The sequence below is a fragment of the Dreissena polymorpha genome, chromosome 6 (assembly GCF_020536995.1).
Source record: "Dreissena polymorpha isolate Duluth1 chromosome 6, UMN_Dpol_1.0, whole genome shotgun sequence".
NCBI classification, from domain to species: Eukaryota; Metazoa; Mollusca; class Bivalvia; order Myida; family Dreissenidae; genus Dreissena; species Dreissena polymorpha.
This window is the reverse complement of record NC_068360.1, coordinates 39687227-39705038: the sequence shown is the minus strand read 5'-3', so window position 1 is coordinate 39705038 and position 17812 is coordinate 39687227. Positions and strand designations below refer to the sequence as shown.

Sequence of the window (17812 nt, the reverse complement as noted above, 5' to 3'; positions counted from 1 at the left end):
TTTTGTAAGTGTGTGTGTATGTGTGTGACTGTGTACGTGTGTGTGTACGTGTACGGTGGGTTCGTGTGTTTGCGTGTGTGTGTGTGTGTGTGTGCGTGTGTGTGGTCTCATGTTTGTTTGTAAATATGATAGAAACATTGCAGCTGTTATGTAAATATATGTAAATATGTCTGGTGTATTGTTCTAAAAAAAGATTAATATTTTCGTGTAATAAATCCACTTTTTACGTAGATCTATCTACTTCTGTTGTTTTGTAATATCGATGTCCTTCAACGCAAGTACAGGGAGACGCACACTGACCTTAAATTTTGTTGCGAGCTGAAAATGAAAGAAAAACACAGATAAATTAATACGTAAGAAAATTAGGCTTGCAAGAAAACTATGGAGTCAAGCGTTACAATTGGGAATTCATGATTGAGAACTTGAAATATATATAGACACAACACATTGTTAACATTTCAACATTATAAAGTAAATAGAAAAAATATCACGACATCCACGGCGGTATTCCCACTGCGTATGTGTATATCACCTGAAGACTTTTTCTGAAAATCGGCATGAAGCGATAGTAATTTATTTTAAAATAAAAGCATCATTTTCATCAAATAGTCAACATTATTTATATTTTGTGTCGTCTGTGTATGTTGGTTTGGTTCTTATATGCATTATAGCAAATCTTATGAAAATAAACGTTTTTTTTCGAATCTACGGGATTTAATTGTGTAAACTTTAACTCAATGTAGATCTAGTTACCGACACACACAATAATTGTTTTGACAGATGACATTCGATTGATAATTTAATTTAATGTATGCAGATATTGAGAAATGTTAACAATCGCACAGAAGTAAACATACCAGCGTATTGTCTGTGTATGTTTCTATATTTCGATAACATGTGTTATAGATTAGTATACAATCAATATTTGTAAATAGTTATACTCGGCAAATCGCCGCATGTACGCGGCGTTACTCCGCGAATCGATGCCGAGGCAAAAACAGACGCGGCGTCACTCCGCGAAATTTCGCCGAGTGCCTCGGCATCATGCCGAGTAAATACGCGGCGAAAATACGTTAACAGAAGAATCTGTCCGCGGCGTAGCCGCGGACTTTGTTGGTTTTGCGTGAGCTGTACTGTATATAAAAAATAGTGAAATATAATTTACTTGAACATCGGTTAACAGATAAATCGAAGACGAAATGTATGTATAATAAATGGATGTAAGGTATGTTTGCCTGGATTTGTTTAGTGATTTTGTTCTCTTTTTTTTAATAACAAGTCGTTTTTTTCTCCACCATAGCTGTGTTATATCAAACAAATGAATTATTAAGTAAGGTCATAACAGTAATTTCAGTCATTTTTGTCTGGTCCATTATTGAATGTCATAATTATACAGGTGAGCAATTATCATCTATCATTGGTTCTCATTCGAGAAATGCACGCATGATGGTGGGATATACAAACATATTTAGCACAGCAACAGTTTGAATGTAATGTCAGCTTATGTAGTGCATATTAAACTATCAATATCCCTGAATATGTTTAACAGTGACGGTTCTAGTTAGATTATATTAAATATCGTTTTAATATATGTCATGTAACACATTTACATTACATCGTCAAATAATACAAAAACAAAGGCGTCCTCGATTAAAATACCAAATTACCAAGGCCACATATTATCAAGGTACAAAGCCAGAATTATAGTCTAACCTCGGCGCCATGTAGTTTCTTTTGGATTGCAATTTAACACATTTTGTTCAATGTGACCTATTAAATCAATAAACCGAGCCATTTGCAAAATTGCCATGGAAGACAGCCCAATGCACATTCCTATAAAGTTTCGTCAAATTCTGCCAAGCGGTTCAATATGCCATTTGCTTTAAATGTTGACAGACGCTAGCACGTCAAAGACGGTATAAATACAGATATCGCAGTATCCAAAAACCGAGGAGGTAATATGGCCATAGATCGTTCACGTGTGTAATGGGGACAGTTCTTAAAACAGCGTCATAATTTGAAGAAACTTTGGATAGGACCACTAAAAGATTTCATGTACCGAATACTTAATTCTTGGTTTTTGCGGTTTAATAGACGAAGTTATTTTCTATATTGTTCAACGTGAATATAAATCGTTGCACCTCCACCTACCAAACCTCTGGAATATTGAGTCTGGCTTAATCCGAGCTTTTAAAAAATATTTGAAATTCAAGTACATTTGCATGCAAAAGATAATATAAAAAAATAAAAAAAATAATGTTACATCATGTTTTGCTCACCCGAGCACGAATTGCTAATGCTAAGATATTGAGGGCAGTCTACATCCTCCTTCCGTCGCCAGCGTCTTATACCTCGTCACCGCTCCAAGGGCTACTTTCGTTGTCAATCTGTATGAAATGTATCAGCATGTTTACCTTGACAATATCAAGACCTAGTATGCATCGCGGCTACATGCGTTCAAAACATATGACATCAAGTAAATACTTGGAAAAAACACTTGTTATCACGATTTAGGGCGCATTTATGCCTCAATCTTGATCAAACTTGGTCAGAATGTTTATCACATCAATATCTAGGCCAACTTCATCTCTGGATCTTTCCTCGGGAAACTAAGTCAAAATAACACATCTTATAAGAATCTTGTTATCAGTCTAAAACCCATATTTATGAAAACATCTTGATGATACCTGGTCCAAATGGTTGTCTTGTTAATATATATGCAAAGATATATAGCTTACGTGTCATGTGCATTAAAAACAGTATGACCATACTTGCAACCACATTTAAAACTCAAGGTTGATATAATATGTTCAGAATGTTTTTCATGACAATATCAATGCCATGTTTGAATATGCGTCAAAGGTGGTAAAAAGTTAGGAAAGCAGTTTAGGATTAAATAATTGATGTACCTAGAACTCAGGTGAGCGCATTAGGGCCATCGTGACTCTCTTGTTTGCGAACAAATTCTACTCAATAAACTGTTATAAAACAAAATTTGCATCATTAAAATATTTAAGTATATGATACATGGTGAGTACATACAATTAAATATTTCTCTAATATGATGGCTTTTATGTAAAACGGTGAATATGATTGTAAGAATCGTTCCATGAGCGCCGATTTGAACACAAATTGGTAATATAGCAAATTGTTGTGTACTAGTTCTTGGACAATCGTGTTATGATAAAAACATATGTAATCAGCGCCCGCCTCAAAGTTCATAATCAGACCAAAGCATAAATGAAAGATAATCACTGAAAGATTTGCCAATGCAATGCACACACACACACACACACACACACACACACACACACACACACACACACACACATACACAAACCTCAGAAATCATACAAAAAAACTAGGATCATCATGATCGAAGGGTCAATGCAAAAAATTTCCTTAAAATATATAATTCGCTATTATAATATGGACGTTTGAAATATGTTTGTCCGATGCAGTTGTGTCTGTATGCTATATTGTTTATAATAGTAAGTTCCGTTTTCTCAAGTTAAATAAATGCTCTATCCATTTATAAATCAATGGGTTTTATTTGTTTACCAGATGCAATTTGACTTAATTTCAATAATTATCAATTCAAATCCACATCTATATGTCAATGAATTGAAAGATAATTCTTGATTTTAATAGACACCAAAAAAGGGAAAAAAGTAAACGCTTCGGTTACTCCCTAAAGCTATCATCGGCTAAGTATATTAATACAAGTATCGTCTTAGACTTAGGTAATTCAAACAAAATCGAGCCTTACTCGAGCATCCTTAAGTTGAGTTTGAATTGAAGGTGGTTGTGTGAAACGTTCTACATACAGCCATGGCATCTTTTTCTATATATCATCGATATGTAGCTGCTTCTTTAAAACAATTACTGTCAGTTGTTACTTATGTCATATCTGAAGTGTTTTCTAAGAGGTTTACAGCATTAAGATAATTTGGGGATACCGATAACGACGTTATCATTTAGCATGTGCTAATGTTTTATTATTTGAATCGTTGAACATCGAGTCCATTCATGGAAAACTACGAACAAGTTTGACAGGCGATTCTATTTCACTTTTAAGTATAAAAAGCTCATTTTTATCTAGTCACTTATAAAAAATCGCAAACAAAACTCCAGGTCGTATTACAAAATACCGAGTGGAGATTGCATCTGAATTATAATCGCTGAGACCTTATATCTCAGCCAAACAATGTTTAGATGAACAGCAATTCATAAACTATGCTGTTAATTATCTTTTTAAGAGTAGTCACAATGCAAGTTGGGGTTCTTTACATCTTTTAAGTGTTTGTTAAAAAATCGATTCCATTGTACAATTTGTAATCTAATTATCGACGAATATTCAGAAAACAGCAATACACGGAATGTGTCATTATATGCTAACGTTTGATGATTCTTCGAATAAACATCATGCAGCCATCTTTCTTGTAATGAGGTACTTTTTTATCTTTATCTTTTACACATTGTAATAATAATATCTTAATATTAGCCCTAACGAAAAAAAGTGTTTGAAAATAATTCAAAATATCAAAATGTCGCAGTTTATGTGTTCAAATGTGTTTAGCTATAACATTTTGTGTACCTCGATATTATAGCATAGTCGGAATCGGTATTCTCGCGGTATCGCTATATCCGCGGTATTTCAATTGAGAACATAAATGCTGATTGCACGTCATAATTCTTGCCCCATTTTGTATTCGCTGTCAGAAAACAATTTTACCGGTGATCAAGAGTAATTGACATATTTAGGACTAAAAGTTTGTAACAAGATTTTATTTTATAACGGACCATAGCCCATCAAACCTGTCAAACATGCCCATATCCACCCCCGGAAACCCGACATACTGTGAGAAATTGGACATGCTAGGAGATGTAGCCGATATATTTCAAAAAATTTCGGTAGGGTAAGTAAATCCAGTTCTATAATTGTTTAAAGGCATTTTTTAAATAAAATATATTTTGGTGCATGCAAAGGAGGTATTACCATGTATGTTAGAAAAATCCTGGCTATTAATATTCAGGATTTATTGAAATATGGCTATTTAAAGTCGACGATGCAGGGATTTGTCCCATATTTAGCACTTTATTTTCAAATTTCTCTAAAGGTATGCCAGTGAAAAAGTGTTTGTTATTTATTAGCCGGGTATTAAATTTTTCATATCAAATACCATCAATTAAAGGGGCTGTCCAACAGAATTGGCATGTTTTGAAGCTTGAAGATCTCCAGTAAAAAATAACAAAAAAGGGAAAAAAGTAACCCTCAATAACAATAACATCTGTATATTGTTGTTGTTGATGTACTGAACGATGAAAGATTATCGTTTAATGTGGTTTAGTACGACATTGTATATCCGAACTGTTATAAAAACGTGGCTTGGTCAATCAAAAACTAAAATTTAGAGATAACCATGGCTAATACTGGGTTGTGATCAAATATTTGAATCCTAATTTAAATCGATTGGGAATGCAAAAGTAGTTCGATCCACAAACATTAAAGATCTTACGATTTTAATATATTACTGACTTAGTTCAATCGTACATAACTAAGAATAATATGTATAATATTTATAATAAATTTTTTACACTTCGTCAGCGGTCAACACGGTTAACATTGACATTATAAACAGAGTAAACGTATATACACATATGTTTGAAATGTATTGACGGTCATGGAATGAAATCAAATTGATATGGTTTAGGTAAATACATCTCCTAGAGTACAACGAAACATATATCAGTATACATGTGGTATAAACATTAAACAAATAATATCATAGTGAACCAATATAAGGGAGTGGGTGATTATGCTTAATACACATCCACGTGTATTCTCATAACCAATGCTGATCAAAACATAAGCGAAAACAGTCATTCTAGGTACAAAAACGCAATTATATGATAACTTCTGTTTACTGTTCAAGAACTCATTGCGTATTGCGGCATAATAAACAGACTGGTATTCAGGTTACGAACATGACATTATACATTGTGTTTAGTATTAATAATCATAGTGCAAGAATTAGTTTGTTTCATTTTAAACATATCATTTTAAACCACGATAAAGCGTGTTGAGCTTTGTAAAATGTCAAGCGCCCGCGTTTAGGAAAGTTATACACACCAACACGTCTGCTATTTATTTAAGCGGTAACCGGTACCATTTTAAGTACAAGTCTACCCCGCAAGTTTGAATGGCGAATGCAACCATGCGTGCTATGTGGGGATACTTATACGGGCAGAAAAATTGACTTGTTCAACAACATTGTCACACCAACTTAAGCACTTGGGACTATGTTCCATTAACAGAATTCATTATGGGCACCAAATCTGGATAACATTTCGAGATTGCATAAGGAACATATGGGTTACCGTCCTACGGCATTATCTCGGACAAACCAGGCATTTAAGCGCCTATTTAGTACCTGGCTTCTCTGGCCGGATTCATCACGTATCTCCGGAGAATGCTCTTCCAAAGCATTTTTAAAACAAAGGCCCAACTGCACAAGTACATATTTAGATACTAATTTAGATCGTACTTAACCTAAATATACGGGATAAATCCTTGGCATTGATATTATTTGTTAAGACATCGCATCAGTGTATTAAAGAACACGTGTTAGGCCAAGTATCTACAAGGCAGACTACATGACTGTCCAAAACATGTAAGCTTGCTTGCGTCAACACCTGTTTCGAGTGATTTAATATCTAACACTGTGAATACTGTGCTGGTAGACAGTTTCAATGACTGTATGTGTGAACAAGTCCTAAACATTTCATTTAAACATTTTTTTAATACTTGCATAAAACACCTTATTGAGACGCTCTCGAGTCCGTTTCCTAGGTAAAACCAGACCTTGATCTAAAGACCGTCCCATGAGTAATGCTTGAACCAGTGACCTATCAGTTGCAAGGCAGACACAATATCCACTACGCTACACCGACATTGTATTTGGAAACCTTTGTCCAGAGAACGGCTGATTGCCATTGTGAACATTGTTGTTGTTGCTGCTTGTTGTTGCTGATGATTGATGCTGCTTTTGCTGCTGAAGCATCCATTTGTGCATATCCTTGTTCGCTCGCTCACGTCCACAACATTGAGGATCTGTAGTTGTGAGAGAGAAAGCAGAACATTTTTTAATGAAAAGGTTAACTTCTTTCTTTATAGTCGAATTCATTTTTGTACATGAATTTGGAACACACAAATTATCTTAAATACATAAATGCCACAGCATTGTTTTGAAGACAATCTACCTGTTTAATATTGAAAGATTCTACTTGTTCGTTGACTTAATACTTTGTGGATCTGTTAAATCAGGCATAGTCGTTGGATCTTATATAAGTGGACTTTTTCATAATGTTTGATACAAGACGTCAGACATTAACGGCCGTTTAACATTTGATTTCGTTTTGAGCGTATCCACATGCAAGTGTTTAAGAAACAATATTGATTTCTCTGATTCAATTCACTACTGACAGAGTGGATCCATAATTCGGGACCACCAAAAGGTTGGGTAGACGCTATAGTTTCTACGTCATCGCGACCAGTTTTGCGTAAGAGAAGACGGAGATGAAGGGGGTGGCGAATATCGTCCTCTGAGCTAGAACTGGAGACGGTTAGGCCCCTGAAGACAAAACAAGACATCTATTTAAAAAATGCAATTCATCAAATGTATAAAGTTACCAATATATATCATCCTAACATGAGGTGTCCCATAACAGCAAGCTCCCCTATTCTTCGCATGTAACTTTCCTAAACACGAGTTCAGCACAATATCGTTATCCATGTGAAGTTATTGAACGCAATCTTTGATATAATTTTAGCAACAGTGATAAAAAAGAGTTTCCTATGTTGCACTTTAGTTTTGATGAAAATATTGTAATTTTGTTTGCAGGTGATTTGACCCAAGTGACCCCAAAATGCATAGCAATCGTCTTCATGCCAGCTAGAGATTGGAGTTCTTACCACCGTTTATCAGAATTGTTAAAGTAAAAAAGGGGCATACTTGTGCTTAATTTTAGTTAAGCGTTATTCGCCTTAGCTTAGGACTTCGTATGATGATTCCCAAAGCGTGAATATTGGTAATACTTAATGAGATGTGTACATGTATTTGTTGCACGCAAACCTTATTTACCTATATTGACAACCCTTAATCGGACTTTACCAATACAAATGACGTCATAATCTTGCTTAAAAGCTGGTCACAGTTATATGTTTTAGTCAGTGGACGTTCAGAGAGACTGTGAACACACATGTCCATGTTATTTTAATATCTGTAGTACATATAAACATGGACCATGATTACCTAAACCAATTTTCTAAGTATATTGAACTTGGTCAGTGACCTCACACTAAGATCGCCGTGAATGTGGTGTCTACCTAGCGATGTGGAGGTCACGGGTTCGATCCCCACAAGCGGAGGGTTCCTTAGATCTCCCCGAAAGTGAACAAGTGCTGGTTCTAGGCCCAGGAAACGGACTCGATAGCGTTTGAATAAGCCTGAGGCTTTTGAGTCAATCGAGCTAAAATTAATAGGTTTAAAGTAAATTAAACATCACACAATGACCCCAAGTTTTAATTTAAAAACTGTAGTAGAAACGTTGATATGAAGATGTTTCACGCTTACATTGACCAACGTGTTGCTCTCCTTGTTATACGTCTTCAATGCGCGCCCCATAAAATGGTCATCGTCTTCCTGTCTACGGGGCATGGTTGCTGCCCGAAAGAGACAACGCCTAGCATCCCTGGCTACTCTTGTGTCGATTACGTCCACGTAGGAAAATAGATTTAAACCTGTGAGACAACGGTAAAACATCACATAATTACCATTAGGACCGTCGTGTTTACTACTTCAACCAGGGAAAATGTTTTAGATTTTACCAAATAATTTTAATTTAATTACCGTTATTTATCCAGATATCAACAACGTTTATTACAAACAAATTGCCATCGCAAGACTACAATACTCAACACAGTCCACTAATAAAAGAAATGTAGTTACCTTACGGTGTTACAATATCAGATTTAAATGTGCAAGTAGACTCCATGGGGTGCGACAGAAGCTTGAAAAATCTTCCCCGACGGGTGAAAGTTTGGTCTTCCGTTCCGGGCAAAGCAGATCAGCCAGATTTATTGTCTTAATATATTTTCTGTAAAAATCACTGAAAATATCAACATATTTTCTTCTACAGCTAAAAATAACGAGTTCACATTTCATAAAAAGTATTAAGCAATGTTCATTTCTAACATGATATATTTGTATAAATAAAAGTTACAAAAAATCGTTCAGCGCCAGTGTTGTTGTTGTTTCTTTGTTAAAGGATTGGCCGAAATTCGGCCCCATTCCCGAGCTAAAAAGTATATATTCGTCCCAATTGACTACCTTAACCTCCCAATTGAAGGTTTCGAAAAACATACTATTAAATACAAATTCATTTCCATTTTAGTCAAAAGTACGCATGTTTTCCGAATTTAAAGCGCCCCGGGCAAATTCCAAAACAACGGTGAAAGAAACACTGATTGCCCTTTCCATAAGTATCTATGTACAGACATTAAATAAACACTTAATATTCTTTAGATTTTTCATAAACAGATCATGACAACTCGCTATTAAAGACAATACTAAAAAATCTTTTAACCAACATAACATAATATATATTAGTTACATTGTTCAAAGAAAAACTTCACATTTTATATATGTAAATTACAATATATTTACGAAACATATTTGTACCTGCAACTACACACGAATTGTTGTTTTCTGAAGTGACACTGCTCTAATGCTTTAAAGAGAGTATGCACGGTTTTATATGTGTTAAATTGTAAAATATTGATAAAAAAATATGTTTCAATAACACGAAATAGGCAAGAAAAATTATACATTGAAGACAATTTTCATAACATGCAGCAAAGACAAATAAGTATCCCGAGCCGATTGTGACGAAGATATTTCGAACATGTTTACCTACAATAACCGATGCATTCGTCTTTTTATTAGGATCGGAGTTATTGTTCGTGTGTCGTATGAATAGATATCGTTGCAGGAAATTAAAATGATCCGTAAAACAAAATTGTGTCGTTGTTTCGTATGAACAAATCTGCACTGAAACTAAATTAAGATTCACATCGTACATGCATGATAAACATGCTGGCGAATTCTACTGTACAGACATTTTCGATTTCAGAATTAAATATCTGGCTTATTTCGCATTTTTCGACAAATGTTCTTCTTAACTGTTATCTTAATTTATATTGAAATATATGTATAATACTTTTTTACACATTTTATATAAATTCATAAATATTTGATAACATCATGCATACTCTCTTTAACAGCATATTGTCAATGTTCATGTAGTATAATTCACGTAGTGCAACAACTTATACATACCTGTGCAAGTAGTTAATCCACTCTTAACACATGGATTTTGTTATGTCCATATTGCCCTACAATAATGGAGGATGCGGTGATGCTGTAGCAGACTGACCATGGGACCTCCTTCATTCCATCCCTATCCCATGTAGTCAGAGTGGCCAGCTTCTTCCTTTCCTTCCCAGTCCACTTGCAGTATATTGTTAGACCCCCAACCACAGAGAAGCACCTGGCCTTCAGGGGTCACATGAACACCACGTGGGTGTTCCAGTTCTGGGGCTTCGCATGTAGCCAGGACTGTTCCATCCCTGGCCAGGGTGAGGAGCCTGTCCTGGTAGGGTTGGGTAATATAAAGGGTGTTTCCTGTGGGACTCACAGCACACCTTCCCGCTGTAAACAGAGTAACATCGAGATGTTAACTTACAGTAAATGTTAAATCTTAGCATACTGCAGGTTACATTGCAATACCTATGTGTTGTTATAATAGGCAACACATCTGAAATATATGATATCAAACAATAATAAATAGTTGAGTGTGACATGAATGTTCTTTTATCAGATTATTCAGTAAACGTTATACATGTTGAAACGCGATAAGTGAGTTAGAAATGCAGTGCAGTACAATACATAGATAGAAACAATAACACAGAGGAAAACAATCATAAACTTCAATCAACATGTTCATATGAAAGTAACTACATGCAACAATAATAGTAATATATTTCCTATACATATACAAATACGAAAAAAACATGCTACGACTGAAGTCTTGTTTTTAAAGAGTTAATAAGAAGAAAAATCAAGTTTCAAACAACCAATATTGAAACCTTTGAATCAAGTCTTTTACTATACCAATTAAAAAAGTAAAATGAAAAATATAATTCATGATATCTACATTTAAAGACGTGTAATGTGAAGACAGTGAAAATACTGCCCTGGCTTTGGTAACAATCAATGAGTACAAATATATTATAATAAAATTGACAATTATTTTGTAATTCAAATACAAGGTGACCATGATTCTTACCTGTCCATTCACCTGCTGCATCCTCATAGAGTATGCAGGCCAGTTTTCCACTCAATGAGTACTTATACAGTGCAGTACCAGAAGTGATGAATAGGTCACCGTGGTGGTGTGCAATACCTCTACATGCATGCTGTAACTGAAATGCTTTGCCCGGGACAAGCTGGCTTGTGCCAACTTTGATAAACTGGACCATGTGTGTGTTACCTAGATCAAGCACAGTAACTGCAACCTCATTGGGTGTGATCGGACACACATCCCATGTAGTAAAAGACACGTCCAAGTGACTCACCATCTGGTACTGCTGGTTCAGCAGCTTGACTTTCTTATTCGAGCTGTCTGAAACCAGGACCTGTCCATTTGGGAGAACACAGCAGCCTGTGATACAACATGTGACTGAATCACTTTGTGTGTTCACAATGTGCTCAGACTTCCCACGGAATGTAAACACCTTGCCTGACTTTCCCAGCACTTTCAATGCCTGCTGTATTGTGTGCTCACATTTCATGCTGGCTATTAGACATAGCGCTTTATTATTCCCAATTTTGCGGATGGAGTCGTGGAATTGTGTAAGGTCATTCTTAAGCCTGGTGCAGTTGTGTATAGATCGTGTAATGGAATCCTTTATGAATATAGTTTCACTTTTAATTTCTTCCAAAATACCTCTCTCGAAATCTGTTAAAACCGAATCTATGTTCAAACTCAGTTCTTCTAGTGAAAGTTCTTTCTTACTAGTGACAAACCTTGAGTTTATTATTTGACGCATTTCTTCTATCACGGTTTCTATATGTTCTGTGTATGAGTTCTGCAAAGACTTCATGCTGGTCTCTTGATTGTTCTGCAGGCTCTTCATTTGATAGAGAATGGATTGAATATTCAATGACAGCTTATGCGTGTCTATTCTTAGCTCTTTACCACACTCTGATATTCGCATCACTCTAGAGCACTGTCTGAAACAAATGAATAGAGCTATAATTTAATTAGCTAGAAATGTATCACATACACCGGAGCCCCCGTAACACATGTTTGGACACAGAATTTTTTTTATATTATGATAGTTATTACCTTCAACTATTTAAAAACAACGTCAATTGTCCAGCCCTGTCACATAATACAATATACAAAAACACAAAGAGCCATAATTCAGTCAAACTGGTCGCAGTCAGAATTCATTTTAAAGCGATCATATTCACATTGAGGTGAGAAAACTGTGAAAGTTTGAGCAGTGAAAAAATGAAAATTAAAAATATTGGAGTATATTTTCTTCAGAGAATAAACACAAAGGGTCATAATTCTGCCAACATTCGTCGAATAAATAATTCCTTTCTTAACCAGTATGTACACATTAAGGTCATTCAAATTCAGCAAGTGGGTTGCAAACATATAATATTCGCTATTTACCTCTACTTTACTCGCTGCAAAATTTCTTAGCGGGAAGACCTCATTACGCTCCCCAAAGAAAATTTGCGGGTAGTATAGTCGATATATAAAGCGAATTTTAATACGAAATTAACGCTTATCACCTTTTAACGATATGGCTGGAAAGTGAGCGTCATTTAAAAATTAAACGAAAGTAATAAAGGGTATAAAACTGCGCAAAATAACTGTCTCGGCATGGACGTCGCAATCTTGACTATCACATGATTAACCCTTCAGTTTACCATAGACATTATTTTCCGCTTCAAAAAATAACAGTGGCACAGTGGTAGCTCATCCACTTACCAATCATGACGAAACGGGTTTGAATATCGAGGGCGGCAGTGTTGTTTTTTTTTTATTATTATTATAAAAAAGTTAATTCTATAAAAAAAAAACATTAAAGACTTTTAATGATCATTTGACATTATGACATTTGAAAAAAAACCTTTAAAACGTGAATAGGAACGAGATTTTTATCAAATTATCGAAGTTCCACATCTTACCTCATTTATGCCATAATTTCAATAAATGTGGTCATTTTTGCATCCGCAGTTATGTGTTGTTTTTTTAAATGAATATCCTCGTATTTGATTTTAAGATATCATACTTTTTCACTGTATTTGATAAAGGGGTACATAACTTTTTAAAGTTTATCGGATAAATAAATAAACTTTTTCTTGCAGATGACTGTCGAGTTTTTTTAGGGCTATAATATCGTTAAACATTGTAACGGCACACATTTACCTTGCGACTTTGGGTGGTAAGAAAGGGGGTGTCATATCACAGTAGTTTGATATAGATCTGCAAATTATGTTGCATTCTATTAGAAATTATTTGAATAATTTGATTAAAAACATCAGAATGTGTGCTCAAAATTCAGCGTGCATGTAATATTTTGCGAATGTTACGATGTCGGTAAATAGAACAACACCAACAACAACAAAACAAATACAACGAATTGTTTCTATCTGCTTAAATGAAAATGAAGCGATCGTAACAGTGTAATTAATTGTAACAAACGAAACAAGAAAAACAAGGATATATATGTTTACCTTAGCTTCCAAATAAAGTCGTTTAATCTCGTAAATATTAATGATGTAATGAAAACGTTAGTTAAAACAAGAGCATAAAGAAACGTCTAGAAAATTAGAAATAACATTTGCATCCGGGAATTTACTTGCTCGAAAAATACCAAGCTCACTAGATACATATTTCTGATTTTACGATGATAAAGGATGGTTTGCAATATTTCACCACTTCTTGTTTCATTTATTTGTACTTATTCTAAAAACACTTATGTTTTTGATAGCCCTTAAGGCTTTCATTAAGACAAGTGCTACTTCAGCAGAAACTTCCCAGTATCATGCAAACAGATGTTAAACGCCGTTAGCGCTCTCGTTAAAGGGATCTTTTCACGATTCGGTAAATTGACAAAATTGAAAAAAGGTGTTTCAGATTCGCAAATTTTCGGTTTAGTTATGATATTTGTGAGGAAACAGTAATACTGAACATTTGCCATGGTCTAATATAGCCATTATATGCACCTTTTGACGATTTAAAAACCTAAAAATTATAAAGCGTTGCAACGCGAAACGATTGAATAATTTGGAGAGTTCTGTTCTTGTCGTTTAAATTTGTGAAACTACGAAGATTGCTTCTATAACGTATAAAATACGCATCTTATGCATGCTTGGCAGGATAGCTCAGTTTGCTAATGCGTTTTTACTTCAGGATTCCGGGGGTCACTGGTTCGAGCCCTGCTGCGGGCTACTTTTTTTTCCTTTTTATATATTTTATTTTTGATTTTTTACTGGGGCTTTTAAAATTTAATGTTTACATTTATCAATATAAAGCATTTAATGACAAACTTCAAAACATGCCAAAATCTGTGAAAAGGCCCCTTTAATTTATGGTACAAAAGAAATGGCATATCATTTACAACTTAGTGATCAGGGCTTGATATATTATTAATACGGAATCCGGATAGTGCCATCTATAATCTCGACCTTCTTTCATCAAGGGCGACACACGACACACGAATCGATACACGATATTTTGCGCGATACTCAAAGCGACACACGTTATTTTGCGCGATACACCAAGCGACGCGCGATATTTACCACGAAATATCACCTACACAAGGGCGATATTTCGTGGAAAATTCTCGCGCGTCGCTTCGTGTATCGCGCATATTATCGTGTGTCGCTTCGTGTATCGCGCAAAATATCGTGCACTATCCGGATTCCGTATATTAAAGTATAGCAAACAATCAAATCAGTTTGAGCAATGGCTTGTTTCAAAAAAGCACAATGTGATTTGGCATTAAAAACAAACCTTGAATAATTATCTGAAATTTGACACTCAAATCAAACAAAGAGTTATTCATAGCAGTCATTATAATGGTGAATTGTGTTTATAGCTCACACATTTGCGTATAATTATTAAACGCATCTGTTTAACAGATTGTCCGATATTTAAGAAAAGAAAATATCACTGTACATCAGTGAGTGAAATAACCCTCAGACTCATAATGAAAATAGTTTTTTGTATACGAGTAATCGCCATTAGAAACTGATATAATTTTAAAGCAGTGGTTAAGATGATTAGTCCAAAGCTTTTTAATCCAAAGGCCAATGGTTCTAGCCCAGGAAATACCTGTGACTAAAGTCAACACATAAATTGCAGCTCAGCTGACTGTGGTCTCGGCAGTACATGCTCAATCTTTCATCCTTGTGTATGTCACATGTCATAAGGAACTTCTCCATCTTCAAAGAAAGTGGCCACTTTATAAGTTTATCCCTTCCATAAGGAGGTTGTTTTTTCAACAGCCTTCTATGCTGTTTATGTGATTTAATACATGTTCTACAGAAAAATTTCACACATATTTTACAGTAGAAATCCGCAACTAAAACAATATTCTGCTCTTTGCAATCTGTACAATAATAATCAATATCAATATAAGAATCTTCAGTGACAGAAGACATGGGAAGTGATGCCATTTTGCTGATTCACTTTCAACAAATAAAACTTTAAAGCTGAAAATTTCTGTCAATGTGAATGTCACAGTATATCGGTTTAATATCCCAGATAACACGCACTAATTGATATTAAAACAGTTACTATCAATGTCGAAGTGCACAGAAACCACGTTTATATCTAAATGAAAAGTAAGTAACACTTAACAGAGTAATTAAGTGGATTGTCGGTGTGTATTCGGTCACGTGTGTATGGATTAGTTTGCTATTGGTTTAGCGAATATGTTTGATAGATGTAAATTTGATTGTGTTAAACCAGAGTGTCACACAGACTCAGTGCAGTTGGTTAAAGCGTGAATTAAATGTGGGAGTAAAATATCATAGTTTTTGTAGGATATTCTCATTCTTTTTTTACCACAATTTTCAGTTGCCTTTGCTTCAAGAGTAAAGTGCAGATACAAAGGCAATGGATTTTATTGAATGCGTATATTGTTTACAACTACTCTGATAAACTCTTGTAAAAATATGCAATCTTCATTAATAAGAGACATCGTACGCATTTAATCTACATGGATGGCCCATCATAAGAAACAGATCTATAATGTAACAAGTGCTGTCTAAAAAAAAATCAGGCTGTTCTTTAATTAGGCTTTAATAGTGTATTGTACATTTTCAGTCAGTCACTTGTCTGCATTCAAATGATTTCGCTGTGTACTGACTTTCAAATCATGGTTTTGACACATAGTTCTGGCTCTTCTAAACCTAAGGTTGTACTATAAAATTCAATCTTACGCTAAATTTGGAAAGACATAATAAAGATGAAAGACAGTGCCATGGTCTATGTAAACATCTAGCTTGAACTCAGTCTTATAAAGACGCCTGCATTTTAGAAACCGTTTAATATTTAAAATTAGAATTCCCTTACCTCTGGATCTAATGTTGGAAGTTTTAATATAACAATAGGCCTTTAATATGCACAGAAGAACTGTCATATGATATATCATTAAATCTTAAATTACGCTAATATTTTACTTCAAAACAGTTAGAACAGAACCAGATGCATTTGGGACAAACATTTTAACATACGCTCTTAGTTTATTTTGGCTTGATTGAATCACAAGCCTAAGACTTATTTGGGCGCCCTTGAATTTGTTTCCTGAAAAGAACCAGTAGTATGTGTCTTTTGGGAGATTTAAAGAATACTCCCGCAGTTGGTATCATATCCGTAACCTCCCAGTCGCCTATCGGACACTACATCCACTACACCACGGCGACCTCAATGCTCTGGACAAGGAGGCAGAAATGACGATCAATTATAAAAGTTGAACCATTTCTCCAATTTAAGCAGGTTTAAATTTCTTAAGATTTGAACATTCGCAATAAAACCGTATACCGGTTAAATATGATCATAACGGGTATTGATTTATGTTAATGTGCAGGTATTATAACTGATAATTAATACTGGAGAATATTGAATTCTGAAGATATAAGACTTTGATATACAATTGGGAATATAGGAATCCCGTGACAGTCTGTAGTTATGCAATCTCTGCATATATGCTACCTTACCAACAAAATACCTGCATCAAAACTCTAATTAACCCTTTCCCACTCAGAAGCCAATTAAAAACGGCTATATACCAGCAGAAAATAAGAACAACCTGCCACTTACTCACAGGCTGTTCAGGTTTTTTTCTATTTGTTGCTCATCAGTATCTTAGGGTTGCAAATCAAGCCTTATAAACTTTAATCAATTAAGAAATGTCTTTGATTTAATTTGATTTTCTAATGAACTATAACAAGGTCAAAATGCGTATCTGAGTGGTACAGGGTTGGGGAGCACAATCAGCTTTCCTAGTTTTAGTGGCAGTGACCTTCACCTTGTCCTTATGGTCTCAAATGTAAGGTCAAGCTTTGTATGCATGTACACTCACTGGTTACACACACAATGTCAGCCTAATATCTCAAAGCAGTCAGTAATTTAGTAAAAACATTTTTTCTATACTTGTAAC

At 34.9% G+C, this 17812-nt stretch overlaps 1 protein-coding gene across 1 annotated transcript; it reads right to left on the bottom strand.

Moving 5' to 3' along the window:
* Window positions 1-5996: 5996 nt before the first annotated feature.
* LOC127834964 (nuclear factor 7, brain-like) lies at window positions 5997-15953 on the bottom strand. Its single transcript, XM_052361123.1, has 7 exons — window positions 15481-15953; window positions 11410-12356; window positions 10401-10772; window positions 9012-9159; window positions 8637-8803; window positions 7264-7634; window positions 5997-7114 (listed from the first exon to the last, which is right to left on the bottom strand). The coding sequence occupies exons 1-3, from the start codon at window positions 15822-15824 to the stop codon at window positions 10522-10524; spliced, it is 1542 nt and encodes a 513-aa protein (XP_052217083.1). The 5' UTR covers window positions 15825-15953; the 3' UTR covers window positions 5997-7114; window positions 7264-7634; window positions 8637-8803; window positions 9012-9159; window positions 10401-10521.
* Between the last annotated feature and the right edge of the window lie 1859 nt (window positions 15954-17812).

What these genes read in the sequence shown, in the direction of transcription:
- LOC127834964 (XM_052361123.1), bottom strand. Translation starts at nt 15,824, where the DNA reads ATGGCATCACTTCCCATGTCTTCTGTCACTGAAGATTCTTATATTGAT. An exon ending in TGTGTTGACTTTAGTCACAG is followed by an intron (nt 12,357 to 15,480) that starts GTATTTCCTGGG and finishes CATTTGTTTCAG; the next exon opens with ACAGTGCTCTAGAGTGATGC. An exon ending in TGCAGCAGGTGAATGGACAG is followed by an intron (nt 10,773 to 11,409) that starts GTAAGAATCATG and finishes CTCTGTTTACAG; the next exon opens with CGGGAAGGTGTGCTGTGAGT.